Source organism: Pagrus pagrus (assembly GCF_965226575.1).
Source record: "Pagrus pagrus genome assembly, chromosome: 12".
Lineage (NCBI taxonomy): Eukaryota > Metazoa > Chordata > Actinopteri > Spariformes > Sparidae > Pagrus > Pagrus pagrus.
In genome coordinates, this window is record NC_140196.1 from 17,144,223 (window position 1) to 17,158,914 (window position 14,692).

The following is a 14,692-nucleotide window of genomic DNA, read 5'->3' on the forward strand; positions in this document are numbered from 1 at the left end:
ACACAATCACAATTTCTAATGTACAGTAAAGCAGTGATGGGATGTTACTAAGTACATGTACCTAATTACTGGTCTTTTCTGTAAAATGACATTATTTGAATTTCAATTTTTGATCTGTAAAGTAAATAGTAACTGTACTGTGTCAATGGAGTAAAAAATACAACATTGCACGAAACTGTAACATTAACAGCCTGCACTGATTGAGCATTTTATAACTCTTGTGGCAAAATGAGAGGAGCCATTCCAGATTTAGTCCTTTGCTATCCTGCTATCAGACTAATCGGCAAAGGGGTGGAAACCCAGACGGCCACTGTGCTGGTTTACAGAGGGGCTGGGTCGCTTCTTCTTCTAGTTGGCTTCCAGTCAGTGATGTGGCCCTGACCCAAACTGGCAACCCCTTTACAGTGTCTGTGTGTGCACAGGGCTTTACCTAAAAACTAGCTTGTATAAACTAACAGTAAATGTAAATACTGCAGCACTACAGGTCTGTTGTTAAAGTCCAGAATGAGGACTACAAATATATAGTGGAGGAAGTGCTCACTTCCTTTGTAAAAGTAGTAATACCCCAAATTAAAAATGCTGTGGCTTTTTCAAAGTAAAAGTACAGAGGTCCATGCAACAAAATGACCATAAAGTGTCAAAATAAAAGTAGCCCCTTTCAGATACTTATGCTACTTTATATATATACATACATAGACTTTATACATTTTTAATCCGTCAATGTAGGAGTAAAATGTATAATATTTTTCTCTAAAATGAAGTGAAGTACAGGTATCAACTAGCATATATAGAATTACTGAAGTACAAGTACCTTAAAAAGGAACTTATGTACAATACTGTGGACAGTAGTTGAGTAAATACACTGTATACAAAACAGCAGATGATGTAAAGCAGAAGTGGGATGTAACTAAGTACATGTACGTAACTACTGGTCTTCTCTGTAAGATGACATTATTTTAATAACACTCTTAATCTATAAAGGAACTAGTAAACATACAATGTCAATGCGGGAGTAAAAAGTACAATATTTTTCTCTAAAATGTAGTGAATAGGTATAAAGTAGCATAAAACATATTTAGGAAGTACACGTACTTTAAAAATCTTTTCAAGTACAGTAAGTGAGCAAGACACTTTATTTGTACTTTATTACTGGTCTCAATTAAGAACAATTTTGGTACTTGGACTTAACATGAGTATTTCCATTTTATGCTAGTTTATACTTCCACTCCACTATAATTCAGAGACATTTATGTAGCTTTTACTTAACTTCATTTATCTGCAGCTTTATTTACATTGCAGATTGTTTTTTACACACAAAAAACAATGAGTTTATAAAATATGATGCAGTGTTGAGGGTTAAGTTCAAACTAGCTCATACACATTAATGCATCAGTAATGTAATACATAATAGTGTAAATGCAAGGTTTTTACTTATAATGGAATATTTTTATAGAGCAGTATTTCTCCTTTATACTTATACGAATACGTACGCCACCATTAAGTTAAAGTAGTAACATCACTTGCTTCATATTTGCATAATTGCAATTTCTTTTTGTCAAATAAAGCAGTAGTAGAAATAGGCCATGTATTTATTTAAGTACATAAGTATCATTTTCAGGTACTTGTACTTTTCCTGATTTTCCTAATTTTATGTAATTTTATGCTGGTTAATACTTCCTCTTCAGTACAATTTAGAGGGAAATGCTGTACTTGTTACTCCACTACATTTATTTGACAGATTATGTAAATTCTGACATTAAAGATGAAAATTTTAAACGCAAAACATGATATGAGTTTATAATGCTATAAATCTAGTAATATGACATACAACAATATGACTGACAGGAGTAGCTCTGGTTTGTGAGTACTTTAACATGAGACATACTGTATATACTTTGAGGACATTTTTCTGACTATAGAAATGCAATACTTTTACATGTAATGGAGTACTCTTCACTCTGTTGTATTGGGACTTTTACTTGACTAAAGGATATGAGTACTTCTTCCCCCACTGCAGTAAAGGCAGTAAATGAACACAAAGTAAACGTCACCTACTGTATGTCTACGTTAGGCTCATTTGACGTCCATTAAATTATCCTACAGACCAAAGATTCCCAACCTGGGGCTCGAAACCTTTGCTGAAGGCTCATGTGATAAATTCATAAATAATTAACAAGATCAGAAAAAAGAAAAACTATTTCCTTTTCGGACTTTCTTCTAGTCTTTGTCCTTTTTGTGTGAATTCAGGACCATTTTACCTCTTCTAGCCTCAAAAAAAATAATTTCAAAATAAAAGCTAAGATAGAAGAATCACACATTGGTTGGACTGCTGGTCATAACTTGTAGACAATAAAAACAGTGACAAGTGGTGGCAAGTAGACATAGTGTTCGAAAAATCAATCACTACCTACTTAATATACCCTATATAATTGACTCAAAGTATCCCACAATGCATCGATAAAAGTAGTGAACAACTGATAGACACTAACTAGAATATAACATCCTGAACAAAAGTTTGAAAACGATTGCTATAGTGTACGCATCATGCAAACTGTCCAGAACAGGAAAATAGGTCTCGGCAACATGCCCTTAAAGTAACATTAAGATATTTTTAGGGTATATTGAGACACGTTGTAAATACAAATCCCAGATCTGAAGCAGTTTGTCAGGCATAATGTAGGTGCCAACTACAAACAAAATTCATTACGTCAAACAATGTTATGTGTTCGAAACTTGTATGTTGAAGTAAACATGTATGTAACGCTGTGATCCTACACACTCACTGAAGTTGCTTTGAAACCAGGATAAGACAACACTTATGCCATATCACGATATAAGGATATCCGAAATCTAAGATGATATATAGTCTCATATCACAATAAAGATACAATCGGCTATATCATAGCAAAATCATTAGATATATACAGTATGTCATCTGACTGTAAAAAGTATAGTGATACTTTTCAGGGTGTTCAAGTCATCATCAAACCTGCCACAAGAATACCATCTCAATAAGTCCTAATGTTTAATCCAAAAATATATTAGTAATACTTTAGGCAATAAAAACATAAGTAACATGATATCATGATAAGACTGCACAATATATAGTGTTAGCATCGACATCGTAATGTGCTCATTTGCAACAGCCTGGATGAGCAAAGTCCAATAAGATAAATCGAGCACTTTTTTGCTGCTTGATACAAAAAATATGGAGCTATGGAAGTTATGTGGTGAAAATCCCTGTATTTTTTTTTTTACATGTCAATATATATATACATATCTCACTGAAAACCAAAATAAGGCAATGTCAGTTTTTTCCACTATCGTGCAGCCCTGTGTTATGGTTTACAAAATACTCCATGTTCTAGTGAGTTTCTGTTGGGGAAACAATATACTTGTTTCACACATATGGTATGTCCCACATTTGCCAATAAAATATGTAATTGCTCACTGCCAACACATCTAATGACAGCTTTTTTCATAAATGTTTACCTGCCAAAGATTACAAAATAAATCAACACTGAAGTAGAGACCATCACAGTGTGAAGGAGTTATCCAGAGACCTTTCATCTGGGAGAGTGTTATTTGTGTACACCTACTGTATAGTGAGAGACAAATCAATTCTCCTTAATTTAAACTATGTACACATTGATTAGTATTGACTATGTTAAAAAAAAAAAAAAAAAGAGGCCTCACAATTACTACACTCTCTGCTTTTGTTGTGTTGGGAACATTGTCTGACATTTATGATTAACTCGCTGTGGCTTCCTCTTCACTCGACCAAAATGGGGGTGTGGGTTTGTCATGGTTTGACTTCTTGCTAACCAACAGTGCACTTTACATGTCGGCTACCGCTGTGTCACTTGCAGGTAAGGGTAGTTTCCTTATGATGTGTGTGCATGTGTGAGAAAGGAAGTCCTTTTATTCAAGAGCAACTGGTGAAACTTATAACACGACATTGTGCATTCAAGACACAAAAAATATTACAACTGTACTGTAGGATTGTAATTCAAATGCTCACAGATCATTCAAGGGGCATGAGGCCCCTATGAATGATTATCTGTGTAACATTTAACAAGGACCGTGCTGTTATTATCACCATTATGTAAACACAATGCAAATACTCGGTTCAGGTAGTGACATAAGTGCAACAAAGTTGTGCAGCATGCAAATCTCAACTATGAACCCTGAGTTCACCTATAGTGGTGTGAAAATGTGACCAGCACCACCCTCCCCACCCTCACCAGAGAGGAAAAGAAAAAAAATGCTCCTCTCTCCCCGCCTCTGAAAGCAAGGTCAAAACAAGTGACTGGCCCACATCACTCTCTAGTGGTTAGAGGCAGCACAGCACATACATGCTGAGAATACTGTCAGCTCCAGCTAAATGATCCACAGTCATATTTTCTTTTATAAATCATAGTCCTCATCTATTTATGTTTAGCTGGTAATATCTGCACATTTCTGTTTATCCCCTTCACTTTGAAATGTGTTCTGACTTTTGTTTCTTCACTTGGATGTTTAAGTTTCACTTTGGCTGAAAGGTTCTCTGTGCTCACCTTAAATCTGAGGTCACTACATGCACATTTGAGCCCCATTTGTGACATTATAATTAGTTACATACATTAACAAACACTGAGAATTGACTCTTAGGTAGGGTTGCACCATTAATTGTGTATTGTTGTGCTGCGGAGATGCCCTGACCTACAAATCTTGTTCTCCAGGTGTAAGAAAACATGTTTGTGTGCAGTGATTGTACTCAAATACTGTACTTACATATAATTTACTTGAACTTGAACTTGAGTATTCTCATGTTATGATACTTTAAACTTCCACTCCACCATTTTCTGGAGGGAAATATTGTACTTTTTCTCTGCTACATATATTTTAGAACTGTAGTTTCTAGTTAATTTGCAGTTTGCATGCTGCATCAGAGCCAAAGTAGGGCCTTTCTTTTTAAATTAATCAGATTTAACAAGAAAAACTGATTCTGATCATCAGAAAAATGCTGAATAACAGATCTGATGATCAACCAGGCCAATAGTCGATCAACCCAAAGTATACAGTATGCATAGGTATAAATACATTTAGAATTTAGTTTTACTTCAACGCATAATAACATTTATTTTCAGAAAATTACTTTTGATACTTGAATACATTAGATACCAGATATCAGACTTTGGGTGATTTTCACTGTTAGTGGTATTATGCATATTTTTCTCTTTTGTTTTTGTTTTCCACGGTGGTCATTTTGAAAATGTGTTTCGGTATTTGCATATATATACACCTGGATAACTAAAGAGCTGTAGGAACCCTTTAGGGAATCTATATGATACAGGCTGAACCCTTTATTTCTATATAAAACTAAAAGTGAAAAATGTTCTCCTTGTTGTCAGGTATTAACGACTGGTATCTGTTGTGTAACTTTGCTAACTCATGATGATCTTGATTTGGTGAGCTGCTGCATGTAATTGTGAACACGCCTCCAGCACAGCTGTGGATCATCATGTAACAATGCACTGTGTCACTTGGCGTGAATGTTGTGTCTTGAGAAATGTCTTTGTAACCAAAACCTCAAGATTTTTCAAATAAATCAATGCAGAGGTAGAAAAATATATAAATAAATAAAAGGTGCACAAATTACTTTTTTGTCATTGGAATTTAAATTTCACTTTTAACAAAGTCATACTTTAACACAGTATCTTTTACTTTTACTCTGTTGTGACTTTTGGGTACTTTTACAACACTGTTTGTTTGGTATAGACCCCAATAAATGTCACATCATCATGATTTTAGTAGTTTTTTAATGAAAATGAAAATTGTGGGGCAAAAAATGGTCATTCTTACTAATCGTCGTTAATCATTTCTTGATCATAATATCTGTCAAAATAACCGTGATATAATTTTTTACCATTTCAGGCGGCCCCTCCTTTTTTTGTAAATTATTTGGGCCTTTTTCATGGCTTTATTGGACAGAACAGCCAAAGAGTGACAGGAAACAGGATGAAACAGGAGAAAGGGGATGACATGCAGTCGCAGGCCGGAGTCAAACCACTGGCTGCTGCAGTGAGGACACAGCCTCTGTACACGGGGCGCACGCCCTACCAACTAAACTACAGGGGGCCCCGTGCAGCCCTACTTTTAAGTGAAGTTGGAGACATCTTCTGTCTAGCAGTTAAACTTGAAATAGGGATGCACTGTCCCACTTATTTTCAGTTCTGATCCAATTCAGGTAAACAAGGCCGTAGTACATACCACATAGCACGTCTGATCAAAAAGCAATAAAATCCAGTATATTCGAACTGTAGGTTTAGTAGGCTTCTGATAAAAGCAAGTGTATGGCAGCAAAATGCTATGGCAACAACAAATCAACTGCACAGCAACACATTGTCAACTACAAGTAAGTAAATATGAATATATGAGTTCAAATGAATACAAGACTTTCAAGAGTGAAATGTTAAACTGACAATTAATTAATCAGACTATGGAATCTGGATCAGACATCCGATGACTGAATTATGACAGTCAATATGGATATTGAATTGAATCATCCTGACACCATCTTGAAATAAGAACTGTAACTTCTTTTTTGTGGTCAAAACTATATCAAACAGCAGATTATTCCTGTGTCAAACACATCTGTAGGGGATCTTAAAACCATCATTATGATATTTTCAAGGAATAGTAGCTGTTAACGTTCATAATTAATGTCTCTTGTTAGTGTGTGTGCGTGTGCAGCGTTGGGAAAAGTTTTCAGATCCTTCGCTTACGTAAACAAAGCAGTGCAACAATCTAAAAATACTCTACTACAAGTAAACTCTGACAAAGATGTTTTTACTATTTTCAGACTGATAGTGGACCTGTGCTGCAAAATGGAAACAACGTCGATGGTGGTTTGGAGTTCGAGTCGTGTAAGACCGTTTAAAATAGCTGCTAATCACCGATTCATTTTGGAAATATAACAGAGGCGCCGCAAAACTATTGCACTTAAATAAATATATTAAATATAGTTAAATATATGGGCTTTAGATTATAACTGCCTGTGAGCTGTAAATCTGACACTTAAAAGAGCTCTTTTCTACGTATAAAAGTTCTACACTTATATAGTAGCAGTGACTGTAACTGAAGCACGTACTGTAAAAACAGGGCACACATCCAAATGATATCCAGCTAAAATTAGCCTCCCAGATTTTTTTATGAAGCCAGAAAGAACTTTATAGCACTCTCTTCAGGGACAGAGGCTCTTGATAAAGTGGAAATTATACAGTAAGCAAAAGCTAGAGAACAAACAGAGTCCAATGTCCTTCTGGTGTGGTGTGGTTCACTTTGATTCAGCTGATACAAGGATCAAGACAACTCACATTGCCGCCCTGCTATCAGTATCATAAATATGACAATAATTCAAACTCCAGTACTTCGTGTCCGGCATAACGTTAACTTAGAACTCAGTCGGTAGCAAAGTTCAGCAATGGTCAATGATAAAACCCATTTAGAGAGAAGCAAAGTTCACCTGACTCTACTTGTATTCAGAGGGGAGGGCCGACGGGGCTGTAAGTCCCACTGTGTGCTTCTGTGGATGAGTAAGCTTTTCCAAAATATGGCTTCACATGCAGCACAAAAAAAAACTGACAAAACATAACAATCAGTGACTTCCAACAAGCTATTCATTGGCCTGCCTGCCTGCCAGCCTGCCTGCCTGCCTCGTTTCGTTTTCTGTCGAGCATGCTGCATTGCTAGCAGCCTGTTGTTCAGGCTCATGCAGGGTGATAAGGCTGAGATATTATGAAACGGCCAGTTAAGGACATCTAGGAAAGCTGTAAGAGATATTATCACGGGCCTCTACAGAATCTGATCCAAGAGACCTAACAATAAAGCGACTTCCTTTCCAAGAAATAATAGGAACTCGCCTTCCAGTTCCCATCAATGTATTCCTGTGTTCATGTACTGCAGTATAAAGTCTAGAGGAACTCTATTAAAGGATTTTCTGAGTCGTCCTCCTGGTTAAACATGTTTAACAATGAGGGGTTTCTTTTGTATTTTTACAGGCAGTTTTGGACAAATGTTGCCTTCAAATAGGATTGTGTCCATATTAAGTTGAAATCTTTTGATACATTTCGCGTCTGAAAAATACATCATGTATTTGCAGGGTTGCAACACTTTGAAGTTTTCACAGTGCAATAACTGTCAGCGAAAATATCAAAGTTTCACAGTATTCATTCAAAAACACAGAAAAGAATTATTTAACACATTTTTGTAGTGACACTAATACGGTAGAATTAACTTGGGCTAGGGTTAAACAGCTGATCAAAGTTATATCCAAACTGCAGTAAGGCCAAGTGCAATATCCAAATCACGGTGACTGCAATTTTTTGATAAACCTAAAAATATGTCACAGTATACCATAATTAATGAAGCATTGTGGTGCTACAGAGATAACCCAGCCTACAAATCACATTCTCCAGATGTACAGGGACGTGCTTGTTTGGTACAGACAGTGTTGTAAAAAAGTACTCAAAAGTCATACTTGAGTAAAAGTAAAGATATCATGTTAAAATATTACTTTGGGAAAAGTGAAAGTCACCCATATGAATAGTACTTGAGTAAAACTATCTGATATTAAATGTACTTAGGCATCATAATTAGTACAAGTAAAAGTTAATCATACAAATATTTACATGTCCAGTATGTTCTGTAAAATACTGTATACAATGAGTTGACTGATTATCAGGTCTGATATTCAGCATTTTTCTGATTACCTGAATCTTTTTTTGTTTATCCAGTTACCAATGACAACAAATTAATTAAAAATTAGCTACTTTGGCTCTGATGCAGCATGTAATCTGCAAAGTTAGTGACTAAAGTCATCAAGCAAATGTAGTGGAGTTAAAATTACAATATTTGCCTCCAGAATGTTGAGGAGTGGAAGTATAAGAAGCAGAAAATTAAAATAATCAAGTAAAGTACATGTACCTTGACTTAATGTATTTAGTTACATTCCATCACTGGGTACAGATCACAGCTAAAGACACATGATTTTATATTTTTCAGTAAAAATGAAATGCAAAAATCACCATCCTCAGTAAAATTGTGACTCATAGCACAATCTCAATATCTGTCAAAATAATTTCAATGATTTCTTGTGCATATTGTTGAGCCCTGCGTAAAACTGTACACCGCTGCACTCCTATGTACCTGACTTCAGTCTGATTTATTTGGATTAACATAAACCAGGCTGGTCAGCCACTGTGACTATTCAGAAACATTAGCCTACGATTCATTTCTATTATACCATTACATTAGGGCATTAACTCATGATTATTTTTATTATAAATGCTGGTATTTTCTCCATAAATTGTTTGTTGGGTCTATAAAATGTCAGACAACGGTCACAATCTCCTAGATCCCAAAAGAGAAGTGAAGAAATAGTAAAAATATTTACATTTGAAGATGGCATTTTTGCTTTAAAATGACTTAAACGATTAAAAGATTATCAAAATACTTCCTGGGTAATTAATTTCCTACATATGGACCAATCTTTAAATCGTCTGATTGTTTCGGCTCTAAAATAAACATTATTCTTTTTTATGCACAACCCAACTTACATAAAAGAGCAAAAAAGAAAAACCTTACATAGTTGTGAAAAAGGTCAATCAGGCCACTATGAGACATCTGATTTATGAAGCTTCAATTTAGCAAATTAACTGCACCTAATCTGATTTAGAGCAGGTTATGTTTGTGCATTGGATAAACGGTCCTGTCAGAAATGTAATCTAAACTAACTGTAGTACATTTTCAAAGCATCAATTAAAAAAAAAAAAAGGTTTTTGTCATTTCTGAACTGGAACTGTTCTGTATTTTAACAACAAAAAACAAACTTTTTTATGAAAATTAACAGGCATTTTATAAAAATGTCTAAAATGATAACTTATGTCATGTACTGTAAGATACGTAACCGATGATTGCATCAAACATTACAAAACTTAAGTAACTGTTATGACCGAAACTGATGTTTTCCAGCTCCGGCACAAGCTGAACATGGCAGCCCCTTAAGGATAAACAACACTTCCTTATGGCTATCATTATTCAACTAAATACCTGCAGCAAATACAAACAGATAAAGTGACCCAGATTAGCGAGCATACGTTGCCTTGAAATGTAACACTATTTGAAAGGTGTCCACTTTCAGAGGAACACAAACCACCTCAGTCCTCTGGCATGCAACAAGAGTCCTACTGGAGACCTGGAGGGTATAAAGTCCCGAAGGCCTCTTTAAGAAAACCCAGACGTGGCCTGTGGCTCGTGCTGAGGCTCCCAGGCGCACCAGGACAGATAGCTCTGAAAACAATTGTGATTCTATAGTGGTGAGGACAGCCGCCCAAACCATAATGACACACTGAAATGACAAAGTGACATGGGTCGCACACTCTGCTGTACAGCTTTCATGGAAGAATGTATGACATTTCCCTGTGTGACTTCATTAGGATGAGCCATTTCTTCCTGTGTGTAATTACTGAGAGCTGTTTACTCAGGAAATTAAACTGGTAGTCATTTATTATATAGAGCAGCGAAGCACTGCACTGTTTAAAGTAAAGCAAATACATGCAATACGGTATTAAGTGTGTGACTGTCAAAACTGAAAGCGTTTCTACTTTTAAACATTGGTTTCCTCATCAGGGCAGCTGTAATGACACTCAAGCTCCTGCTCCTGATCAACAGTTTCTCTTTTGAAAGTTAAGCACTGACCTTTTTGAAACTTTCATACCGTGTCAGCCTGTATGTGTGGTAAAATAAGACAACCTAAAAGCTAAAGCTAAGAAAACCATGGCTAAAATTCAACTGTTTGTACTTCTATTCTCAAAAGCAGAGATTTCAAATACTAAAGAGTGGATTTATAAATTGCTGCTGGATGTGTGTGCAGTGAGTGAAGCACATCCAAACCTACAGAGTGAGGCAACAGGATTAGAGAGGTCTGGCCTGTGACACAACACCTCCATCTAGAAACACACTGACTGTTCAAGGGACAACACTGGGATGCTGCTGACCGACATTTAGAAAGTCTCCTGATAAATTATATAATCTGTCAGTCCGGTGAGGTAATAAAATGCATGACCTAAAGTTGATACTTGCCCTGTAATTTATATGGGCACAATTAAACTGATAAGGGTTACGACATACTTTTATTGTGGAGTCAGATAGGTTTAGGTTTTATCTAATAATAATCACGCACTTTGATATAATGTGCTAAAAATAAAGTTCTGAGAGCCTTAACTGATATCTTAAAATTGATTATTTATAGCAGTATGACCATAAAGCGTCTGAGGAATTTGTGCCCAGTTTTTTCAAATTGATCATCAGAATTGGAATCAGTTAGTTATGCTTTGCTGATCAGTTCATCTTCTCAGCAGCAAAGCCCATTTTGCTGCAGCCATTAGAAGGAGTAAAGGTACATGGACACCAACAATTTTACTCTATAGCCTACTACATTATAATCTAAAGTACACTATACAGTGCAACATTCTACTATACTATATAACAGGCCAGTATACTACATTCCAATCTACTATACTGTACAATACTTATTGTAAATGTGCATCAGATGTTCAAACAGCTATTTTTTATTTCTAGTCCCATTGACAGATGGCATGCTATACTATACTATACTATACTATACTAAGGCCTCTACTATAACATATATATACATATATATATATACACACTATACTACATTTACTTAGTGTTAAAATGCCACAGTTATTCAAAAGGCTATTTGTTGAGTCTCCACACATCCTTGTATATGAAGGCCAGAGCTATACTCTAAATACTACTATTTAACATTCTTCTGTACTATACTACAGGCCACTAAACTGTACTGTACTCAAATGTGATTCATTTACTTATTGTAAATGTGCCACAATTATTCAAACGCCAGACTATACTATACTATACTTATTTATCTGTAGTCCCTAAACTAGACATCTGTCACAGTACATCACAGGCCACTGTACTATACTATACTATACTAGACAACATTTTACAGTGAAATACTACAGGCCACTATACTACACTATACTCAACTGCAATACATTTACTGACTGTTAATGTGCCACAGTAATTCCTATATGTATCTGTAGTCCTTACTATACTATACTATACTATACTATACTATACTATACTGGAGCAAACATGGCCCAATAGCCAAAGTTAAGTTGTCCCCACACATCTTTGTATACTAATGTTTCTTAAGCTATACTCCCTATAGCACTATACACCATTCTACTGTACTACAACAGGCCACAATACTTCACTACACTTCACCATACTACATTTACTGACTGTTACTGTCCCAGTTATTAAAAAACCTTTTTATTTATCTGTAGTCCCTTGAAAAGACAGATGTCACACTACATCATGGGTCACTGTTATATACCATACCATACCGTACAATACTATACTATACTATACTTTACTATACTGCACTGTATACTATACTATACTATACTATACTATACTATACTGTACTATACTATACTCTAGTATATACACTTACTGAAAATAATGACTGTAAATATGCCATAGTTAATCAAAAGCCTGTACTCCTACACTACACTATACTACACTATACTATAGTGTACTATACTATACTGTAGTATATACACTTACTGAAAAGAATGACTGTACATATGCCATGGTTAATCAAAAGGCTATACTCCTACACTATACTACACTATACTATACTACACTTTACTACACCACACTATATTGTACTATACTATACTGTAGTATATACACTTACTGAAAAGAATGACTGTACATATGCCATGGTTAATCAAAAGGCTATACTCCTACACTATACTACACTATACTATACTATACTATACTATACTACACTTTACTACACTACACTATATTGTACTATACTATACTGTAGTATCTACTTACTGAAAAGAATGACTGTACATATGCCATGGTTAATCAAAAGGCCATACTCCTACACTATACTACACTATACTATACCATGCCCTACTTATTTTTAAGCTATGTGGTCTCTGTAAACGTGTGTATACTGGTCCATTTTGAGAGCCTACATCATGTTTAACTGGCTTTTCTAGATTCATTATAACACCAAATGTAAGAGTAACAGGACAGCAGGCCCATTGAGTCTACACGTCCATCTTCATCATTTGTCATTGACAGCCGCAGGGGGTAGTCTTCACAGCCAAGCCAACAGATGTGGCAATAGGCCTCGGCAGAGTAGTGACATAATTTGTGAAAAGGCCAATAGCCTACGTTTGTATTTCTAATAATAAAACAGTCCAACAACAACAACACAGAGGTACACAACCTACCGAGCAGCAGCAGCCGATGCGTCTGTTTATACTCCCGTTTGAGCTCCTTCAGCGCCCTGTCAATATTCTTACTGACTTTCTTCGCCTCCTTCTCGGCCTCCTTCTCCTCCACCAGCAATTTGTCCCAGTTTTTCTGCTTTTGGGTGCTAGTCTTTTGAAGCAGCTGTAAGCGTCGGCCGCGGTCCTTCCCTGTCCCCTTGCCGCTGCCTCCTCCACCGCCGCCGCCGCCACCACCTCCGCCGCCACCGCCACCTCCGTTTTGTATGAGCACACCGTCGGTACCGGTGTCTCCACGGCGGTGCTCCCCGGCCGGGAGCCTGGCAGGGTCCCCGGGGCGCACCGGGCCGCCGCCGCCGCGTAGCGACGAGCTCTCCCCGCATCCCCCGGTGTCCTCCTGGCGAGCTCCCCCGGCGCGGGTCGGCACGGCGGCGTCCGGAGGCTGGTCCGAGTCCGAGGTAGCGTTGGAGATAGACCCGCTCAGGTCCCCGAAGAGCCGGGGACGCAAACTGTAGCACAGCCCCATGTTGAAACCAATATTTGTCTGTGAATGTGATTTTTCATAAATTAAAATATCAAAAAAATCGCAGTTGCGCCGCCAGCCCTAACGAGCCATCGTCACATTGGAGCTCCAGCGGTGCGATTTAAGTCCGAATCTGAGCCGAAAATGTGAATGAATAATGCTCCGACATTTGCTATATGTCATTTTGCATTTTCCCCAGTCAGCCTTCGCTTCGTAGTTAGTGGATCACCTGATCCTTTAGTGGACACTGCGGGTCCATCTTACCGTAAGTAACCAAAAGCACAACCTTGGAAAAAACCGCGGCTATCCGCTGCGCAGACAGTCAACAATCTGACTGCACAGTTGTTAGGTGCAATGCACGGCACGTCATGTTACTACAGTATGGCCATTTCGAGAATGCTGGTCATGATTTTCATTCCTCACATTTCATGCCTGCATGTCTACAGACACCTCACTGCTCCGTAGATAGAGAACCTGCTCTGTATTATCAGACTAATCACACTACTGCTCTTCTTCTTATACAGTCTGTGATTTGGACAAGTAAATATTTTTAAATGAGATTGATTTAAAAAAATAATAAAATTTAAACTTCTAACAGTTGATTCACACACATACTTATAATTATATATCACTGAGACCTTTGCTTTAATCAAACCATTTTACACATAGGCATAATATTATCAGCCTTTTTTGATCAATATGTATTCTAAATCCATGTAATCCCTATAATAAGTGTCATTTATCAATATGTACACGAATGTACAGGGCCTGTTCTGTGCCTCAAAACAATCCAAGTGACCAAGTAAATACATGTGGACAAACTGTCTGG

The 14,692-nt window shown here is 36.8% G+C and overlaps 1 protein-coding gene across 2 annotated transcripts in view; it reads right to left on the reverse strand.

Moving 5' to 3' along the window:
* Positions 1 to 14,124, reverse strand: part of LOC311266117 (guanine nucleotide-binding protein G(olf) subunit alpha) — a 55,538-nt gene extending 41,414 nt beyond the window's left edge. The window contains exon 1 of one of the 2 annotated variants that reach the window (XM_084368308.1): positions 13,344 to 14,124. In XM_084368308.1, the coding sequence (XP_084224434.1) occupies positions 13,344 to 13,866 (523 nt within the window). In that variant the 5' untranslated portion in view covers positions 13,867 to 14,124. The remainder of the gene's footprint in view (positions 1 to 13,343) is intronic. The other variant, XM_084368309.1, reaches the window with a different exon arrangement.
* Between the last annotated feature and the right edge of the window lie 568 nt (positions 14,125 to 14,692).